The sequence below is a fragment of the Vulpes vulpes genome, chromosome 9, assembly GCF_048418805.1.
Source record: "Vulpes vulpes isolate BD-2025 chromosome 9, VulVul3, whole genome shotgun sequence".
Classification (NCBI taxonomy): Eukaryota; Metazoa; Chordata; class Mammalia; order Carnivora; family Canidae; genus Vulpes; species Vulpes vulpes.
This window is the reverse complement of record NC_132788.1, coordinates 92,370,849-92,389,341: the sequence shown is the minus strand read 5'-3', so window position 1 is coordinate 92,389,341 and position 18,493 is coordinate 92,370,849. Positions and strand designations below refer to the sequence as shown.

The following is an 18,493-nucleotide window of genomic DNA, read 5'->3' as shown; positions in this document are numbered from 1 at the left end:
GGAAGAAATCTCATTTAGCTGCTTTAGAGTCGATGGCATTCAGAATAGGCCCTCCAAAGAAAAGAGTTGTAACCAGATTCCCTTTAAACCTGAGCTCCCCCCAAAAAAACCTGAGCTCCCCTCCCTTTGTCCCCCAGAGGACACATCCTGAAGCAAGAGTTTGGGGAAGGGGAACTAGAAAGGCTTTTACTTTGCATAAGGACGGGGACTGGGGGAAAAGTGAAGCGAAGCCCAAGGACACCATGCTGAGGCTAAAGTAGGAGGCAATCTCAGAACTGGGAGAATTGTGTCTTCTGCTTTTTGAAATAGACTGTCACTCTCAGGCAGCCTGGCAATGCTGAATGTTAGGACTTCTGTCTCTGCTGGAGACACGGCCTGGTGCATGTCAGCGGTTAGAGTTTGGCAGCTTTCTCAGCACTCCCTGACTCCGTTTACCTTTACTCCGCATCCCATTCTCTTACTGCCTATCTGAAGGATTGGATGGGCAGAGTATAGGTGGCGGTGGTTGGTCCTCCCCGTATGTTGTCCATTTAATTCCAGAGCACTGATTTTTCCGAAGTGTGCTCTGCCCTGGGAAAATGGACACATGTTCCTCACAATGGGAATAACTAATTACTTCTTTTTTTTACAGAAAAAGTTGGTGATTCAAGGAAAGCACATTGCGATGCATTATAGCAATCCCAGACCTAAGTTTGAAGATTGGCTTTGTAACAAGGTAAGCATATGTTCTTTGCAAACAGACAAAAACCCTTTGGGTTTTATTGGGGTTTTTTTTGAACAAGGAAACTAGAAAATACACAGTCACCAGCTTTTATCATAGAGTGATTTTTGTGACTTTCTTTGGGTCCTCCTATATAGGTACTAGAATCCCTAGAAGACTAGCAATTTTATTTATTTATATATTAAGGTCTATGGGACACCTGGGTGGCTCAGTGGTTGAGCATATCTGCCTTCGGCCCAGGGTATGATCCCAGAGACCTGGGATCGAGTCCCACGTCGGGCTCCCTACATGGAGTCTGCTTCTCCCTCTGCCTGTGTCTCTGCCTCTTTCTGTCTCTGTGTCATGAATGAATGAATGAACGAACAAATAAAATTAAAACATTATAGTGCTGTCACCAGTGCACTATTTTTGTGGTTTTTGTTTTTAAAGATTTTATTTATTTATTCATGAGAGACAAAAAGGCAGAGGGAGAAGCAGGCTTCATGCATGGAGCCTGATATGGGACTCGATCCCGGAACCGCGGGATCATGCTCTGAGCCAAATGCAGACACCCAACTGCTGAGCCATCCAGGCGTCCCTTGTTTGTTTGTTTTTTTTGTTTTGTTTTGTTTTGTTTTAAGGATCAATTGAGGGCAGCCTGGGTGGCTCAGCAGTTTAGTGCTGCCTTCGGCCCAGGGCATGATCTTGGGGACCCGGGATCGAGTCCTGCGTTGGGTTCCTTGTGTGGAGCCTGCTTCTCCCTCTGCCTGTGTCTCTGCTTCTCTCTCTCTCTCTCTCTCTCTCTCATGAATAAGATATTAAAAAATAAAGGACTGATTGATTTAAAAGAGTGAACACATGCAAGTGGTCAGTGGGAAGAATCTTGAGCAGACTCCACCACCAAGTATGGAATCTGACACAGGGCTTAATCCCCCAACCCTGAGATCATGACCTGAGCTGAAACCATGAGTCAGATGCTTAACCAACTGAGCCACCCAGGTGCCCCACCAATGCATCATTTTGAGCATTGGGTGTTGCCATTGACATTCTGAGAGTACTTGGATTCTTTGTTCTGCATGTCAACCATGTCCAGTAGGGGCTAGACAGTATTCTGTTACATTGTGTATCTAGAGTGGTCCATATAGTAAGTGTTCTTCCTCTTTTTTTTTTTAAATGTGGTTTTTTTGTTTTGTTTTGTTTTGTTTTTTTTAAGATTCTATTTATTTATTCATGAGAGAGAGAGGTAGAGACATTATCTCCCTCAGGCAGAGGGAGAAGCAGGCTCCATGCAGGGAGCCCAATGTGGGACTCAATCCTGGGACTCCAGGATCACACCCTGGGCCAAAGGCAGTCACTAAACTGCTGAGCCACACAGGGATCCCAGTAAGTGTTCTTCTGATGCAAGAAACAAATTCACCACTGGAGGGTTTGCTATAAAGTTTTGGGGTGAAATGAAGCTTTCCTCGAACTTGATAAAAATGGAATTCTACTTCAAAATTTATCAAGATTTGTTTTTCCTGGGGGACACCCGGGTGGCTTTAGCAGTTGAACTTCTGCCTTTGGTTCAGTGTGATCCCAGGTCTGGGGATTGAGTTCCATATCAGGCTCCCTGCAAGGAACCTGCTCCCTCAGCCATGTCTCTGCCTCTCTCTTGTTCTCTCGGTCTCTCATGAATAAACAAATTTTAAAAGAAAAAAAAGTATTTGTTTTTCTTGGAAGAATTCACATAGTAAGACATATAAAATTTTAAATTTTTAGGTGACTTCCCATTTGTCTTGGTTGCGTGATATCACTCTTTTTTTATTTGCTACCTCAGACTTGTCCATGGCCATATTGCTCTAACCCACTTCATTACTAGTAAGCCTGGCCTACTGTGAGAAATAATTACAGAGAAAACTTTTTTTCTTCCAGTGCTGCCTTAACAATTTCAGGAAAAGACTAAAATGCTTCCGATGTGGAGCGGACAAGTTTGGTAAGCCCAAACTCAGCTATTTGGAATATGCATTAAAAACCTGACTAATTGGATTGTCTGCAAGCCTGAGGAAAAGTATAGATTGTAGGACATTTCAACAAATAATTCTTAAACTTTCTTACCTTATGTTAGGTAGATGCTTCTGATGATTGTGGGTGCAGAGAGTTCTTTTATTTTCCAAAATTAAGCCTGTTCACAGTTTGTATTCTACTCCTGCTTTTCTTTAGTACTGAAGTAATGTCAGTCCTCCACTGGCCCAATTTTTGCATTCCACATTTATCACGTCGAAATTAATCATGTATTATTATAGCCACAGATGGTTTTAAAAGAAAAATAAATGCTTACATTTACTTAAAATTAAAGCTTTGAGGTTTGAATGTATTCCTTTACTAAAAATACACTGGTTTATTGTTTGTTTTTCTTCAAGTTACTGAGTCTCCTTGTCTCTTTCCCTTGTAGACTCTGAACAGGAAGTGCCCCCTGGAACTACAGAGTCTGTTCAGTCTGTGGATTACTACTGTGATAGTAAGTTCCACTATGCTCTTTTGGCCTTTGTGGTAGAAGTTAAACTCAGAAGTTTTTGTTTTTTTATCCTTTTTTAATGAACAGGGTTTTTAGAATGGCTGTGGCTTCAGTTTTGGTTTTTAGCATCTTTTCCATGTCAAAGTGCAAGGTATACTAGGACTCTCCCAAAATGGATTTAAGTATTTGTCCTTGAGCCTGCCTTAAAAAGTATTGGTGGTGGGAATGCACATATATGTCATTTGTCTCTTTCACCTCCAGCAATCATACTTCGAAACATAGCCCCGCACACTGTGGTGGATTCCATCATGACAGCACTGTCTCCCTACGCATCCTTAGCTGTCAATAATATTCGCCTCATAAAAGACAAACAGACCCAGCAGAACAGGGGCTTCGCATTTGTGCAGCTGTCTTCTGCAATGGTGAGGTGCTCACTCAATCTTTCCTTTTACAAGAAACTAGGCTTTAAGAGGCAAATGCGGTTCATCTAATTGTAATGCTGTGTGCAAGGCTCCTGGAGCCCAGAGGTCAAGGCTACATGTGATAAGTGGTAAAAAATAATGTGTATACCTGTAGATAATTAGCATAACTAAAGTTTGAGCCACAGTTTAATTTTTTCCTTCTTGCTTTGTTTAGATTGATTTAGCATTTACTTCTTTAATAATATGAAATACCGGGCAGCGCCGGTGGCGCAGCAGTTTAGCGCCGCCTGCAGCTCAGGGCGTGATCCTGGAGACCCGGGATCAAGTCCCACATTGGGCTCCCTGCATGGAGCCTGCTCCTCCCTCTGCCTGTGTCTCTGCCTCTCTCTCTAGCTGTGTCTCTATGAATAAATAAATAAAATCTTAAAAAAAAATAATAATAATAATAATATGAAATAGCTTCATGTACTGGAAGAAAGAGGGCTGGTTTTTTTCCTCAAGGATTCATATGCACAAACAATAATGGATTACTGTTGTTTTTTGTTTTGTTTTGTTTTACTGTTTGTTTTTTTAATAGAAAGCTAAACTACAAATGGAGTTGGTGGTAGGGAGAGATTTTTAATTACATGACAAAGTTGTCTTTCTTGACATTCTCCTTCAGGATGCCTCTCAGCTCCTTCAGATATTGCAGAGTCTCCACCCTCCTTTGAAAATTGACGGCAAAACTATAGGGGTTGATTTTGCAAAAAGTGCCAGAAAGTGAGTAGCTTTATTTATTTATTTATTTATTTATTTATTTATTTATTTATTTATTTATTTATTTTGAGTAGCTTTATTTTTATTTCAAACCGCTGTACTTATACACTTGCCCAGGGGTGCTTTGCTAACTGTACCCTAAGCCCATGTTCTCAACACTGAGATACAATCCTCCCTGGTTTCCAAGGTTGGGAGGGAGACAGTTGTCTTCTTTTACAGTATATTTCTCCTGTCCTGAAAAAACAGTTGCCAGAAAACTTCAGAGCAGGACAGAGGCACACATGACAGATGGGTGGAGAATATGTGCTATGCAAACAGCTTCAGGATAGTGCAAACCCATCTGGAAATAATTCTTTCCAGAATAGCATGCTGATAGCTTCATTTAGAGTGAGCCTCAGTCCAGAGATGTAAATTTCCCATTTGTAGTATCATTGCTCACCCAGGAAACACCTTACTAGAAGGTAGGATACAGAGTAAAACAGTGATACTGCAGAGACATTTGCCCACTAAGGAACTCACCCATGGAGAAATGAGGCCTTGCTAGCATTTGAGAGCTCTCAACAAAAGCTAGAGTGAATTGCTATTTCCTTGGCAGATTGGGAGCTTGCTGAGATAGAGCCACATGATGGAATTTTTGTGTTTTCAGAGACTTGGTCCTCCCAGATGGTAACCGGGTCAGCGCCTTCTCTGTGGCCAGTACAGCCATTGCTGCTGCTCAGTGGTCATCTACCCAGGTAAGAAGGAATTGTTAAATTTTTTTTCAAAATAGCGTGGTGATGGTGGTGGTGCCCAAATTCACAGAAGTGATCTCTGGTGCCTTAGGAGCTCTCCAAGGTCATTTTTAGGAAGTACTTCCTGGCTTCTTTCTTGATGTCCACTAACCTCACCTGTGTGTATCCTTTTCTTTTGACACTTTATAGTCTCAGAGTGGTGAAGGAGGCAGTGTTGACTACAGTTACCTGCAGCCAGGCCAAGATGGCTATGCCCAATATGCTCAGGTAGGTAGATTTGACCAGCATCCAACTTCTGCTCTCCAGAGCAGGTCTGAGAATAGCAGCTTTAACAGTGGACTTTTCTTCAGTACTCACAGGATTACCAACAGTTTTATCAGCAACAAGCTGGAGGATTGGAATCTGATGCATCATCTGCATCAGGTAGTAAACTTCATCTCTGTTTTACCTTTTGTTTAAGCAGCTATCATTAAGGAGATAGGACTAGATGTTCTAACTAGACCCAAAGCCACATATCTGTTTCCCTGCAAGGTGAGGGTAAGGGATACATGTTCAGGGTTGTCACCATGTATGTGCCTAAGGTTCTAGGGAAGATCAGGAGAGGATAACAGCCTTTTAGAGACCGTATTGTGATGAATGTTCATTCTTAGAATTCAACTTTGTATCTCCCTTGGCTTTGTTTGGAATCATGGGTTCTTACATAGGTTCATGTGAGCAGAGAGAGTGTGGCCATAAAGTCTCATGCTCAGACATCAATGAGAAGGGTCATTGTAAGAAACTTCTGCTTTAGTTTTTGTTTTAGAATTATAAAAGCTTTATAGTTAAATATTTTCTCAACCCCAGACCAGTTAGAGATTCTTCTCTTCCTTTTTCTTGACGATCATGCAGAATATTTAACTTTGTATGTGACATTATAAAAGGATCATAAAAATGAAAATGTTAGAGGTTCCAGGATGTTTAGTGGGAATTAAGTTATTCAGAACTGACATCTACACGGGCACCTGGTGGCACAATTGATTAAGTGACTGACTCTTGGTTTCAGCTGAGGGTTATAATCTCAGTCTCATGAGACCAAGCCCTGCTTCAGTCTCAGCGCAGAGTCTGCTTGAGTCTCCCTCTCCCTCTACCCATTCCCTCTGCTCTCTCCCTCTAAAAATAAATAAACCTAAAAAAAAAAAAAAAAAAAAAACTGACGTATACAAAGACAGAAGGTTAGTTTGGGCATTACAGATAAAGATGTTTGGCTTGGAATTAGTGCCTCGGCCCTTCCTAACCTCTGTGTTTATCATTAGGCACAGCAGTGACCACCACCTCAGCAGCTGTAGTGTCCCAGAGTCCCCAGCTGTATAATCAGACCTCCAATCCACCCAGCTCTCCGGTAATCCTGTTGTCCTAAATACAGAACTGGTGATGGGGGGAGGTGGGGGGGCTGGCTTGCTTTTGCTATAAAATATTATTCTTCCCTGCTGCATGAGCCAGGATTGAATAATATACAGATATTCCGACCTTACTTCTCTGGTAGTATTAGATGATTAAAATAATTTGGGGTATGTATTTAGAACTTAAGATTCCAAACAGGGTGTATTGATACTTCCTGCATGCTTCAACTTGATTTTTAGGAAGAAAGTTGTCAGCATGTGTTTTTTGTTCAAGGATTGCCCTAGATCATTACTACAGTACGTCTGTCAGGGGAGCCCTTCCTCCTGGATGATTGCAGTGATTTAGTTCTCTTAAGAGGCTTTACAGTTGAAATTATATTGAAGCTGCTGTTCTTTCCAGACTGAGGAAGCACAGCCTAGCACTAGCACAAGTACACAGGCCCCAGCCGCTTCCCCCACTGGTGTAGTTCCTGGTACCAAATATGGTAAGCCAAACCTCATGGGGCTGTTGACAGTTGGAAGGTCCTAGTTGTTGTCTGTGTCTAGTAAGCGTTTTCTCCCTTTGTGGGTGTCAGAGGGACACTTGGGATATGAGAGAAGACCATTAAGGCCTGCCACATCTCGGTGGCTTAGAGTTTCAAGTAAAGCTTGTTTCTTACCTGGAATGACTGTGTGCTGGTTTTTGTTTTTGCAGCAGTGCCTGACACATCCACTTACCAGTATGACGAATCTTCAGGATATTATTATGATCCAACAACAGGGCTGTACTATGACCCCAACTCACAGGTAAGTGCACTGTTTTCCTCCCCAATTTCACTAAAAATATCTTCATTTCACTTAGTCCATTTATGAAGCATGACATGAAATAACTCCTGCAAAGGAGTAAGTGGCCCAGATTGGTTTTAAATTCTTCAGAACCACCAAGATATAATTTCTATTTTAGGAATTTTATAATTTAAATGTTAAAAATGTTTTGAGGTATAGTGTACATATAGGAAAAGGGTACAAAGCTGAAGTGTACATTTCTTTGAATGTTTACATGTGTACGTACTCCTATATCAGTGCTGAGATGAGAGAATATTCCTAGTGTGCTGAAAGCTCCTTCATGCCCCCTGCTGGCCAGTACCTCCCCCCCCTTCAGTAACCACAAGTCTGACTTCTAGGACCATGGATTATTTTGTCAATAAAAAATTTGTTTTTAAAGATTTTATTTATTCATAAGAGAGAGAGAGAGAGAGAGGCAGAGACACCTGCAGAGGGAGAAGCAGACTCCATGCAGGGAGCCCGACATGGGACTCGATCCCAGGTCTCCAGGATCATGCCCTGGACTGAAACTGGCGCCAAACTGCTGAGCCACCAGGGCTGCCCTGTCAATAAAATTTATAGATGGCTGTTAGTGTTTACATAAAGACCTAGATAGAAGTTTGAAAATGTGGTTTCTCTTCCTGTGTACTTTTTTAATTGAGCTAAACTTCACTGTTTGTTCGCTTGTTTGTTTTTAGGTATGTGAGGTTTTGTTTTTTTAAGTAGGCTCCACACCTAGTGTGGAGCCTGACACAGGGCTTGAATTCACAACTCTGAAATCAAGACCTGAGCTGAAATCAAGAGTCAGGCAGCTAACTGAACCACCCAGGCAGCACCTTAAAAAATTTTTTTTAAGATTTGCTTATTTCATAGAGTGAGCATGAACACACACATGTACATGAGCATATGCAGGGGGAGGGGCAAAGGGAGAGGGAGAGAGAAACCCAGGCAGATTCCCCACTGAGTGCAGGGCTCAATCCCACAACCGCAAAATCAGACCTGAGCCAAAACCAAGAGTTGGATGTTTAAGTGACTTTGCCACCCAGGCACCCCAGATTTTTTTTTATTTTTTATTCTTTTTCCCAGATTCTATTTTTAAGTAATTTCTACACCCAACCTGGGGCTTGAACTTACAACCCTGAGATCAAGATCTGCTCTACCAACTGAGCCAGCCAGACACCCCTTGCTCTCTATTTATTTGTAATCCAAAATGTTTTTATTAACCCCAAAAGAAACCTGTCCCCTTAGCAGTCCCTCCTGAGTCCCTCCATCAACCACTATTTGTTTTCTGGTCTCTGCAGATTTGCGTCTTAGCATTTCATGTAAGTGGAGGCGGACAGCATGTGACTTATTGTGTCCAGCCTCTTTTACTTAGTGTCCTGATCTGTGGGTAGAAATTAGCAGATCTCTGGGGTGATGTTTTATTTTTGGTAGTGGTATGTTATTTTAAAGAGGAAAGGCAGCTTTAACACTCTATAAATAAACAATTACTTATGACCGGGAGCTATATATATAGGATAGTAAAATAAGTGCTTTTAACAGGAACTTGGCATTGAGAGCTTGTGGTTTCTGAGAGTGAGGTGTGGAATGGTGAGCAAGCCAAGTCTTGTATGGTTCTAGTTCTCTTGCCTGTGAAGTCTGACCATTACCCAGGCAGTTTTTAGTGGCCATAGCAGCTGTGACTCTTATGTCTGACCCATGCCATCTTCCCCAGAAAAGATATAGTATATCATGTCCCCTGGGTCCCTGCTAAGCAGGTAGACTAAATGAATAGGCAATAAAAAAGAGGAGAAGGGGCATTCCGGGTGGCTCAGCAGTTTAGCACCATCTTCAGCCCAAGGTGTGATCCTGGAGACCTGGGATCGAGTCCCACGTCAGGCTCCCTACATGGAGCCTGCTTCTTTCTCCCTCTGCCTGTGTCTCTGCCTCTCTCTCTCTGTGTGTGTCTCTCATGAATAAATAAATAAAATCATTAAAAAAAAAGAAAAGAGGAGGAGAGATAGGTGCTACTTATCTGCCATTGCAGTTCTTCCTACATATGTCAGATCCAGTTGCTTCACTTACCACCTTTCAACTCCCAAGCTGGCATTTTACAACCCTGTGTTTGGTTACCTGGGTGTCCAAAGGGTTCCAGATGTTTGAACCTGATGATGAACTGGCTGTTAACTGGTTCTCATGGAAGATGTGTCATTAAAAGCTCCTCCTCTAAGGCGTGCCTAGCTGGCCCAGTTGGTGGAACATGGACTCTTGATTTCAGGGTTTTGAGTTCGAGCCCCATACTGGATGTAGAGATTACTAAAAATAATAAATAATAAATCTTTTATTTTTTATTTTTTTTATTTTATTTTAATAATGAATTTATTTTTTATTGGTGTTCAGTTTGCCAACATACAGAATAACACCCAGTGCTCATCCCGTCAAGTGCCCCACTCAGTGCCCGTCACCCATTCACCCCCAACCCCCGCCCTCCTCCCAATAAATCTTTAAAAAAAGAAAACAACTCTCTGTACCACCTACCTGTTCTGGCCACCTGGTTTGTATAAATGGTCTATGAAAAGGAGTCAGATACATGGCTCTTTGGGTGTACTCCAAGCCCAGGGATTAGATTAATGGAACTACACTCTTTAGAAACCATATTTTACTTTTGTCCCAGAAGTTTCATACTTCTTCACTGGCTAGTTCTGTATCCTTACCACACCAGCATGTACAAGCAGCTTTCTGGGCAGGAAATGACTACTTTTCCACAGCGTGTTTTATGTTTGTGTTTCCTTTTTTTGACAAAAGAATTTTGATACGTCTTTTTAACAAAATATTCCTTTAAGGGTTTGACAAAGTAGAAAGCCTGCATTAATTGTGTTTTGTTTCTAGTACTACTACAATTCCCTGACCCAGCAATACCTTTACTGGGATGGGGAGAAGGAGACCTACGTGCCAGCTGCAGAGTCCAGCTCCCACCAGCAGACGGGCCTACCTCCTGCAAAGGAGGGGAAGGAAAAGAAGGAGAAACCCAAGAGCAAAACAGCCCAGCAGGTGAGACCATGACCCAGGAAGGGAACTCAGTTCTCTAGAGGATTGGGCTTTCTTTTTTTCTTTCTCTTTTTTCAGATGTGGCATCTGTATCAGCTTTATTTGGATCTTTTTAAAAACTGGGTCACGTCCCAGTGGTTTAGCGCCTGCCTTCGGCCCAGGGCGTGATCCTAAAGTCCCAGGATCAAGTCCCACATCGGGCTCCCTGCATGGAGCCTGCTTCTCCCTCTGCCTATGTTGCTGCATCTCCCTCCCTCTCTCTCTCTCTCTCTCTCTCTCTCTCTCTCTCTCTCTCTCTCATAAATAAAATCTTTAAAACCAAAACAAGGGGATCCCTGGGTGGCTCAGCGGTTTAGTGCCTGCCTTTGGCCCAGGGCACGATCCTGGAGTCCTGGGATCATCCCACATCAGGCTCCCTGCATGGAGCCTGCTTCTCCCTCTGCCTCTCTCTCTCTCTCTCTCTCTCTCTGTGTCTATCATGAATGAATGAATGATAAAAACCAAAACAAAAGAAAACTGGGTCACGTATCTTATTTACATCAAGTTAACAGAGGATTTTGTAAATTATTTTTATGTTACCATACATTGTCAGTTGCCTGTATACATACTTAGAAGGAAAAATATCCTCGAAGCTTCACAGGCTTTTTCAATCAGTATTTGTTAATGACTTTGGGTGTATGCATTGCATTTCGTGAAGATATTTGTAGGTAGAAGTAAGGGCAAAAGGGGTTTTGTTCCAGAGCACGTGATTGAGGTGAGACCTTTAATGGCTGCTTATTTGTGGCACAGGAGACTGTTTTCTAAAGTCCTGTATTTCTAAATGGTTTTTCGTGGTTGTTGTCTGGCACTAGATCGCCAAAGATATGGAACGCTGGGCTAAGAGTTTAAACAAGCAGAAAGAAAATTTTAAAAATAGCTTTCAACCTGTTAACTCCTTGAGAGAAGAAGAAAGGAGAGAGTCCGCTGCGGCAGATGCTGGCTTTGCTCTCTTTGAGAAAAAGGTAACAGCAGGAATGGCCACACTTCATAATGGGAACTTAAGTAAAATGTGAGGCTTATGACTTGTTCTGTGTTTCCCAGGGAGCCTTAGCCGAAAGGCAGCAGCTCATCCCAGAACTGGTGCGAAATGGAGATGAGGAGAATCCTCTCAAGGTAAGTAGAAGACCACCAGTGTTTTGTTTTGTTTTTAAGATTTTATTTATTTATTCATGAGAGACATAGAGAGGCAGAGACACAGGCGAGGGAGAAGCAGGCTCCATGCAGGGAGCCCGACATGGTACTCGATCCCAGGACTCCAGGATCATGCCCTGGGCTGAAGGCAGCGCTAAAACCGCTGAGCCACCTGGGCTGCCCACCACCAGTGTTTTTAAGGCCATGTTTGTGCTTGCTATCTCACTGGGAATCTCCCCTTCGTCTTGGCTGTGATTCCTACTTAAAACTGGATGTGCTCACTATCGGTGGGTATTTAGAGCAGGTCCTGCACATAGAATCCATGTCCAAGGCTTTGTTTTCTGGGTGAGAGCTAGTGAGCTGGAACAGTGAATGAAACCTGAATTCCTAAGCTCAGTTGAGTTTTATTGCATTTGTAAGTAGAATTTTAATGGTCTGGGAAGAGAAAATCAAGATAATAAAACATGTTTTACTTGGTAAATACTGGTCTAGGTGGGCCACTACTCTGTTATATTTGGGTATTCATACGTGGTGAGTAGTTTGAAAACAGCCATCCAGGAACTTTTCCTGGACCTCAGGAGGGTTGATACCAGGAGGCTGGCAGGCCCAGCATTTGAGGACCTGACTGTTCCACACTGTTGAAATATGGCTTCTGGCAGTGGGAGTTCTCACACATCTTGAATTACATGTTTTATCATACATAGTCATGGCTCCTTCCTATTGTATGTTTCCAATGACACACTCTCTTGTTCCCAGAGGGGTCTGGTTGCTGCTTACAGTGGTGACAGCGACAATGAAGAGGAGCTAGTGGAGAGACTGGAGAGTGAGGAGGAGAAGCTGGCCGACTGGAAAAAGATGGCCTGCCTGCTCTGCCGGCGCCAGTTCCCCAACAGAGATGCCCTGGTCAGGCACCAGCAGCTCTCAGACCTTCACAAGGTGACCATGCTTCTCTGAGCTGATCCAAGACAGGGAGGGGAGGCAGCAAGGTGTCACAAGTGGCCTGACTGTGGTGAAGGTTCGGCAGATCCCTGCATGGAGTGTTCGATCACCTTTCAAAAGGCTATTCTTATTGTGGTCTGTTCCAGATTGTAGAGTGGCAAAGAGCATGGGGGCTCCATATACATCAGGCTCTGGTTTTCATGCTATGGTATATTGAACTGGGCTTTGACTCTTAAAATAGATAGATATTGTTAGAAATAGACATTTCAAATTAGTTTGGTCTAAATTCTTACCATGTCTGTCAAATTTCTTACAGCAAAACATGGATATCTACCGACGATCCAGGCTGAGTGAGCAGGAGCTGGAAGCCTTGGAGCTGAGGGAGAGAGAGGTGAATAAGGATCACTTTGCCACTAGGAGAAGTATCTTGTATCTACCTTTAGCTTTTATTTGTAGCACTTAGTTCCAGGTCCCAGGGGCAAGGCAGGATTTGTCACATATCTGTCACCTGGCCATTGTGGTTCATGTAGCCTGGACCTGGGATCTGTGTGCATTGTGAGGTCTGCACTATGTCTACGAGGATGCACGGAAGCACATCCTGAAGACAGCTCACAAGTCCTAAATACCAGGTTATTTTGCTGGTGAGGTACACTGGATTTTAGTAAAGAGAATGTGATCTTGTTTGGCTTACAATGAGGGAGGCTTCACATTAGGCCCAAGGGAAATCAAGGCATAAGACAATTACATACATAAGACAATTACAAATGATAAGGAAGAAAGCGGTAGGCAGGGCAGGGTTTGGAGTGAAGGCAGCAAAAGCAAGTGAGGCCAATAATGGATAGGCATTTAATAGTTCATGAGGCAGATTGAGAGCCATCCAGTTTTAAAATCCAAATAGAGGTCCGTGGGTTAGAGATGAAGTGGACAAGTTACTTGAAATTTCTCACTCCACGTTAATTTTATAGTTCAGGCTATCTGTAGCTAGGGTTTCTGCTCTCCTGTTCTTTTCCACTGTTTACAGTACCAGCTCCCTGATGAATGGGTCTCTGGAAGCCTCCTTGGTGCCATCTGTCCCTGGAGGTGGACCTGTCCCAGGTGGTAAGAGGAATGGCAGCTCTGCCCTCCTCTTCCTCTAGATACTGGTAGGCTGCACCAGTGGCTCAGCAGGCCTGTCAAAGAGCTTAACAAGCAATGGCTAATGAAATAAAATTCCTTGTTGCAGGTGTAGCTCTGCCCCAGATTCCACACAGTCCCTACACACCCACCATTTTTGATTCGACTAACTGCAGTGAGGGAAACAAGGGGCATTTGGTTTTTCAGACCACTCTTAAGAGGCCACGCTCCAGATTAGGATAGTCCTTGAGGGTGGTAATCGTGAAGTCTCAGTGTGTCAGGCAGGCTGTTGGAAGATTTAGGTCTGAATGTCTAGCATCCTTTGTTCTCCCACATAGATGAAATACCGAGATCGAGCTGCAGAGAGGCGAGAGAAGTACGGCATTCCAGAACCTCCAGAGCCCAAGCGCAAGAAGCAGTTTGATGCTGGCACTGTGTATGTGTTGTTGTGTACCTTTTCCATTTCATTAGCAGGGGCTCTGGCTGTTTTAAGTAACTGTGTGTTTGCCACTGGCAGGAATTACGAGCAGCCCACCAAAGATGGCATTGACCACAGTAACATTGGCAACAAGATGCTGCAGGCCATGGGTTGGCGGGAAGGCTCAGGTTTAGGAAGAAAATGTCAAGGCATCACAGCCCCCATCGAGGTAAGCAGTAAGATTGGGCTTCAGTGGTTTGTAGGCTTGTTCTACTGAGGAGATGAAATGGAAGCACCCAGACAGCCTGGGGTCCAGGGGCAGCTTTACCTTACCACAAAGGGCAGTCTCTTCTGGGCAGTGCCACCACTTTGTTTCACCCGCCTTTTAAAATGGCAGTTGGGAGGAATGGGTGTGGTGCCTTACTTGACTTTTCTAGTCTTTTGGTACCTTTGGATAAAAGCCATCTTGTGAGAACTGTATATGTCTATGTCCTTTGTTAAGAACAGTCTCTTACTTCACACCTACTCAGATCCATGTACTTAGATTGGGTTTTTTTAAGGTATACTATGCTTTAATTTCTTTCTAGGTAATCTTGGTTATGTATAAAACAAATTCTGATTAAGTAGGAGTTTTATCCATGATAAGAAATCCTTTAGTTGGGATGCCTGGGTGGCTCAGCGGTTGGGCACCTGCCTTTGGCTCAGGTCGTGATCCCAGGATCTGGGATCGAGTCCTGCATCCAGCTCCCGCAAGGAACCTGCTTCTCCCTCTGCCTGTCTCTCTGCCTCTCTCTCTCAGTCTGTGTCTCTCATGAATAAATAAATCTTAAAAAAAAAGAAGAAGAAGAAAAATCTTTTAGTTGGTCAGAGCTCAGATTGAGGTATAATCTCAGGATCAGCAGTCCCTGCCCTCCAGCCTTCTAGACAAGAGCACCACCAGGGATTGCTGTCTCTGACCAGGCTAGACAAGAGCACCACCAGGGATTGCTGTCTCTGACCAGGCAACACGGCTTAGGTCAGACTGTTACAGACCATGTTTGTCTTGTGCAAGCAAGTTCTGCTGACATCAGGCTGTCCTGCTATGATCTGTGCCCATAATTACCAGGCCTTCCTAGGCTTCAGTGGAGTGCTTTGGGGCCATTACTAGACACAGAAGCTTGCTGAGCAGGGTTGTGGAATGTGTCTCCCTCTGCCTGTCTTCCTTAGACCATTTTATTCCTTCAGTCCTTAAACCTACGTCAGATCTCAAAAACTTTGTCTTTTCTGTCCCCGGTGGTGGGTGGTTCTATTTGGTTGGGAATTGCCTGGACGCGGAGTTGGAGCGGTCCACACCCTACTTGCCATTTGCTGACAGAAATTTTGTTCCCTTAGGCTCAAGTCCGGCTAAAAGGAGCTGGCCTAGGAGCCAAAGGCAGTGCATACGGACTGTCGGGTGCGGATTCCTACAAAGATGCTGTCCGGAAGGCCATGTTTGCTCGGTTCACTGAGATGGAGTGAGATGCAGAGAAGGAGGGAGGGAAAGATGACAAGGAGCTCCTCAGAGCACAAGGAATGGACCATCTCCTGAATTCACTCTTAGCACCTACCTGTCTCTTTAAGGGCATGCCTTGTGCTGTTAATAGTTTTTAGGGTGAACCACTCCATTCTACAAGGTTCTCCCACTTAAAGGAGTTCCCCTTATATGGGCTATCTGGTGAATGGCCTTCCTTCCTGCCAGAGGGCTTGTGAGCTGGCCAAGGGGACAGTGGGTCTTTTATACTTCAGTGTATATAGTGTAATGTAGTGTGTTTTACATGTGTAGCCATGTCGTGGTCTGTCAGCCCCTCGCATTCCTATGGGGTGTTGAGATACCCTAGGTGGTATGTGACACCAAAGCCGCCTCTGTCATTTGTTGTGCTGTCTTTTCTTGGCAAAAGCCTTGTGTATATTTGTATATTACACATTTGTACAGAATTTTGGAAGATTTTCAGTCTAGTTGCCAAATCTGGCTCCTTTACAAAAGAAATACCTTGAAAAATGAGTGTCTGTGTCTCTTTATTCTTGGGTGACCAGGTGTGCAGAGCATGTCAGAGCTAGTCAAGCCTGGTGGTGAGATAAGTGTGTTAAAAGTTATTTATAAGTAGTATTTTGTTATTTTCCTTATTCTAATCATGTTTAGATTCTTAAGTTAAAGAGTTTGTTAATATGTCTTAAAATTCTTCATGAAAATTCAGTCATAAATGAGTCAGCTTTTCCACTTCAATTTTCTAAAGACCAAAGTGAGTGTGAGAGCCTCTGTTTCTCCCATTTCTGCAGACTATTCCAGCATGCTGTGTTGGGCTGTTCCTGCTCTGCTGAGGTGCTGGGGAATGGGGACTGAGGCCCCATTCCTCCCCCATCCTCCTCCATGCACCCCCCTCATTGTTCACCTCAGCTGCTGAGGAGCAGCTTGGGGTTTGTAGGGTTTACCATTCTAAAGGAGGTCATCACATCCTTGTCATCATCTTGACCAGTAACCCCATACTTGACGAGGGCAGGAAGTATGTCTGAGGCTACCTGGCACTCGATGTGATGGGGGATCCATCCTGCATAATCTGCCTGAATTCCGTGTATGGGCTCCATGTTTGGCATATAGTTAGGGAGGGGGGGCTTATTCTCCAAGCTGGAATGCCACAGCTTTAGTGGCTGGTCACGTTTTCTTATTTTCAGGCAGGTCTGGCCCTTATAAAGGGATAAAAAGCGCTCAGGAAATACTTTGAAGGTGAGTGCTTATGGGCCCTCACCCCAGCCTCCCAGGGGTTCCTTGGAAGACGAAGCAAATGCAGAAGCCCCACACCTGGGCTTCCATGGGGTAAGTCAGAAACCTCACAAATAAGGGTCCAACAGATGCCTGCCTTCCAGAATCAGCCTTGGGGAGGAGCTCAGCCCCACCTCCAGAGCCTTGTGCATCATGGACATGCTGCTGGTCTTTGTGCCTGGGTAACAGTCATAAGCAACCTAGTTTAATGGATCTGACAGCCAGTATGGGAGATTCTTACAGATGAAGACCTACATCCTGAGATCTGGGAAGCTCCTAATTACATGCATCCAGCTCATTAAAGGCTTAGTGGAAGCCTCTTGAGGAGGTGGAGGGGGCCAAAGCTGAGCACTGGTTGGGGAGCCAGGCCCCCTTCAGCCATCTTGAGCCCATATGGACTGCCCCACACCAGGAAGGCACTTGAATCTGTCCCATACCATTTGGTGCAGACACCATTTTCTGCTGCTCAGAGGTCCCACAAAGCTTGCTCTGGACCATAACATCTTTCAGCCTGGCATAGGCTTCCCTACAAACATGTCTGTGTCTATCCCTAGTGGTTTGAGCCAGCCCCTCAAGCTGGAAGCTCCCATTTCCATTTACAACCTGCTGCCCAGCCACACCCATCACTGGCATGCCAAACCAGTTAACTACAGCCTTCACCTTGCATCTGAGCCCATTTCTTGAAGTTTGACAGGCTGTACCTCTGGTTCTGGCCTCATGCCAGGCCACATTTGGGGGTTTCTGGGTATTGAATGGCTCTCATCCCTGAGGACCAGAGCTGAAGCCCCAAGAACCCAGGCATGCCCACTCCCCACCAGTCCTACATGGTCTTCTCCAACTCCAAGGCCAGGGAGGAGTGTGCTATGTCCTGCCCAACCCCCAGAGCTGTTAATCCTCCCCCTCCATGCCTGATGGGGTGCTGTGAGGGCAGTGCAAACGTCCTAATCAGGGAAACCCAAATGCCAAATTTGGAAGGGTCTCTTACTGAACTGGAAGGATTCTCTAGAGATCCCAAGTCCAGCCTGCCCTTGGCTGAGACAACTGCTGCAATATTCAGGCTTTGAGGGCTATCCAGGAGCAGCTGTCATGGCCATGCATCAAACAAGTTTCAAAGCCCAGATGAGCAGCCAGGCCTGAGCTAAGCTCCCCAGGCATGCAATCTGGCTGGGTGTGGGGTGGTCTCAAGGGCACCCAGATTCCAGCCACTAGTCAACCTGATTCCCAAGGGATGAATGTCCTCAGGGACAGGTGGGGCAGGAAGGGGAGATGGCCCTGGAGGAGGACACTGTGCTGCTGGTGGCCACCAGGTGGCAGCACTCCATCGTCTATGGGGCCTGGCTGGTTTAGGTTATGGGGGGGTGGGGGTAGGGGTTCTCAACAAGTTCTGAGGTACAGGAGGGTCCCAGGGCCTCTTACAGGTCTCTGAGAGTCAGGAGGACCTGACCTAGCCTCACTATGTGTGGAGCCAGACAAGCAACAAGTTGTCAGACTCTGCAGGTCCCCTGCCCCCACCCCCACCCTGGAATTCCCTCAGGCTGGAAGGGGCATTGTTGCCCAGCTGTGGGGCAGGGGCCAGACAGGCCCCCTGCACAGTGAGTGCTTCAGTCTCTTAGCATTTCTTTCCAATGCAGGTAAATAATTTCTGTGGTCAATAAAATGCATTTCTGCCTCTCACACTCCCTTCACCCACCAGCCTGATTATTGACTCGTAGAAATACTTTTGGCAGAGCCCACTACGAACCCACAGCCTGTTTGTACAGTTGA

The 18,493-nt window shown here is 44.7% G+C and overlaps 1 protein-coding gene across 1 annotated transcript in view; it reads left to right on the top strand.

The window, feature by feature from the left end:
• RBM5 (RNA binding motif protein 5) overlaps positions 1-15,970 on the top strand; it is a 29,304-nt gene extending 13,334 nt beyond the window's left edge. Inside the window, exons 7-25 of the mRNA XM_025987684.2 lie at positions 632-715; positions 2,612-2,672; positions 3,132-3,197; positions 3,456-3,616; positions 4,278-4,375; positions 5,019-5,106; positions 5,293-5,370; positions 5,454-5,526; positions 6,396-6,481; positions 6,883-6,967; positions 7,177-7,268; positions 10,155-10,316; positions 11,165-11,314; positions 11,394-11,465; positions 12,240-12,419; positions 12,739-12,813; positions 13,874-13,971; positions 14,053-14,182; positions 15,325-15,970. Coding sequence (XP_025843469.1) covers positions 632-715; positions 2,612-2,672; positions 3,132-3,197; positions 3,456-3,616; positions 4,278-4,375; positions 5,019-5,106; positions 5,293-5,370; positions 5,454-5,526; positions 6,396-6,481; positions 6,883-6,967; positions 7,177-7,268; positions 10,155-10,316; positions 11,165-11,314; positions 11,394-11,465; positions 12,240-12,419; positions 12,739-12,813; positions 13,874-13,971; positions 14,053-14,182; positions 15,325-15,450 — 1,965 coding nt within the window. The 3' untranslated portion in view covers positions 15,451-15,970. The remainder of the gene's footprint in view (positions 1-631; positions 716-2,611; positions 2,673-3,131; positions 3,198-3,455; positions 3,617-4,277; positions 4,376-5,018; positions 5,107-5,292; positions 5,371-5,453; positions 5,527-6,395; positions 6,482-6,882; positions 6,968-7,176; positions 7,269-10,154; positions 10,317-11,164; positions 11,315-11,393; positions 11,466-12,239; positions 12,420-12,738; positions 12,814-13,873; positions 13,972-14,052; positions 14,183-15,324) is intronic.
• Positions 15,971-18,493: the final 2,523 nt, after the last annotated feature.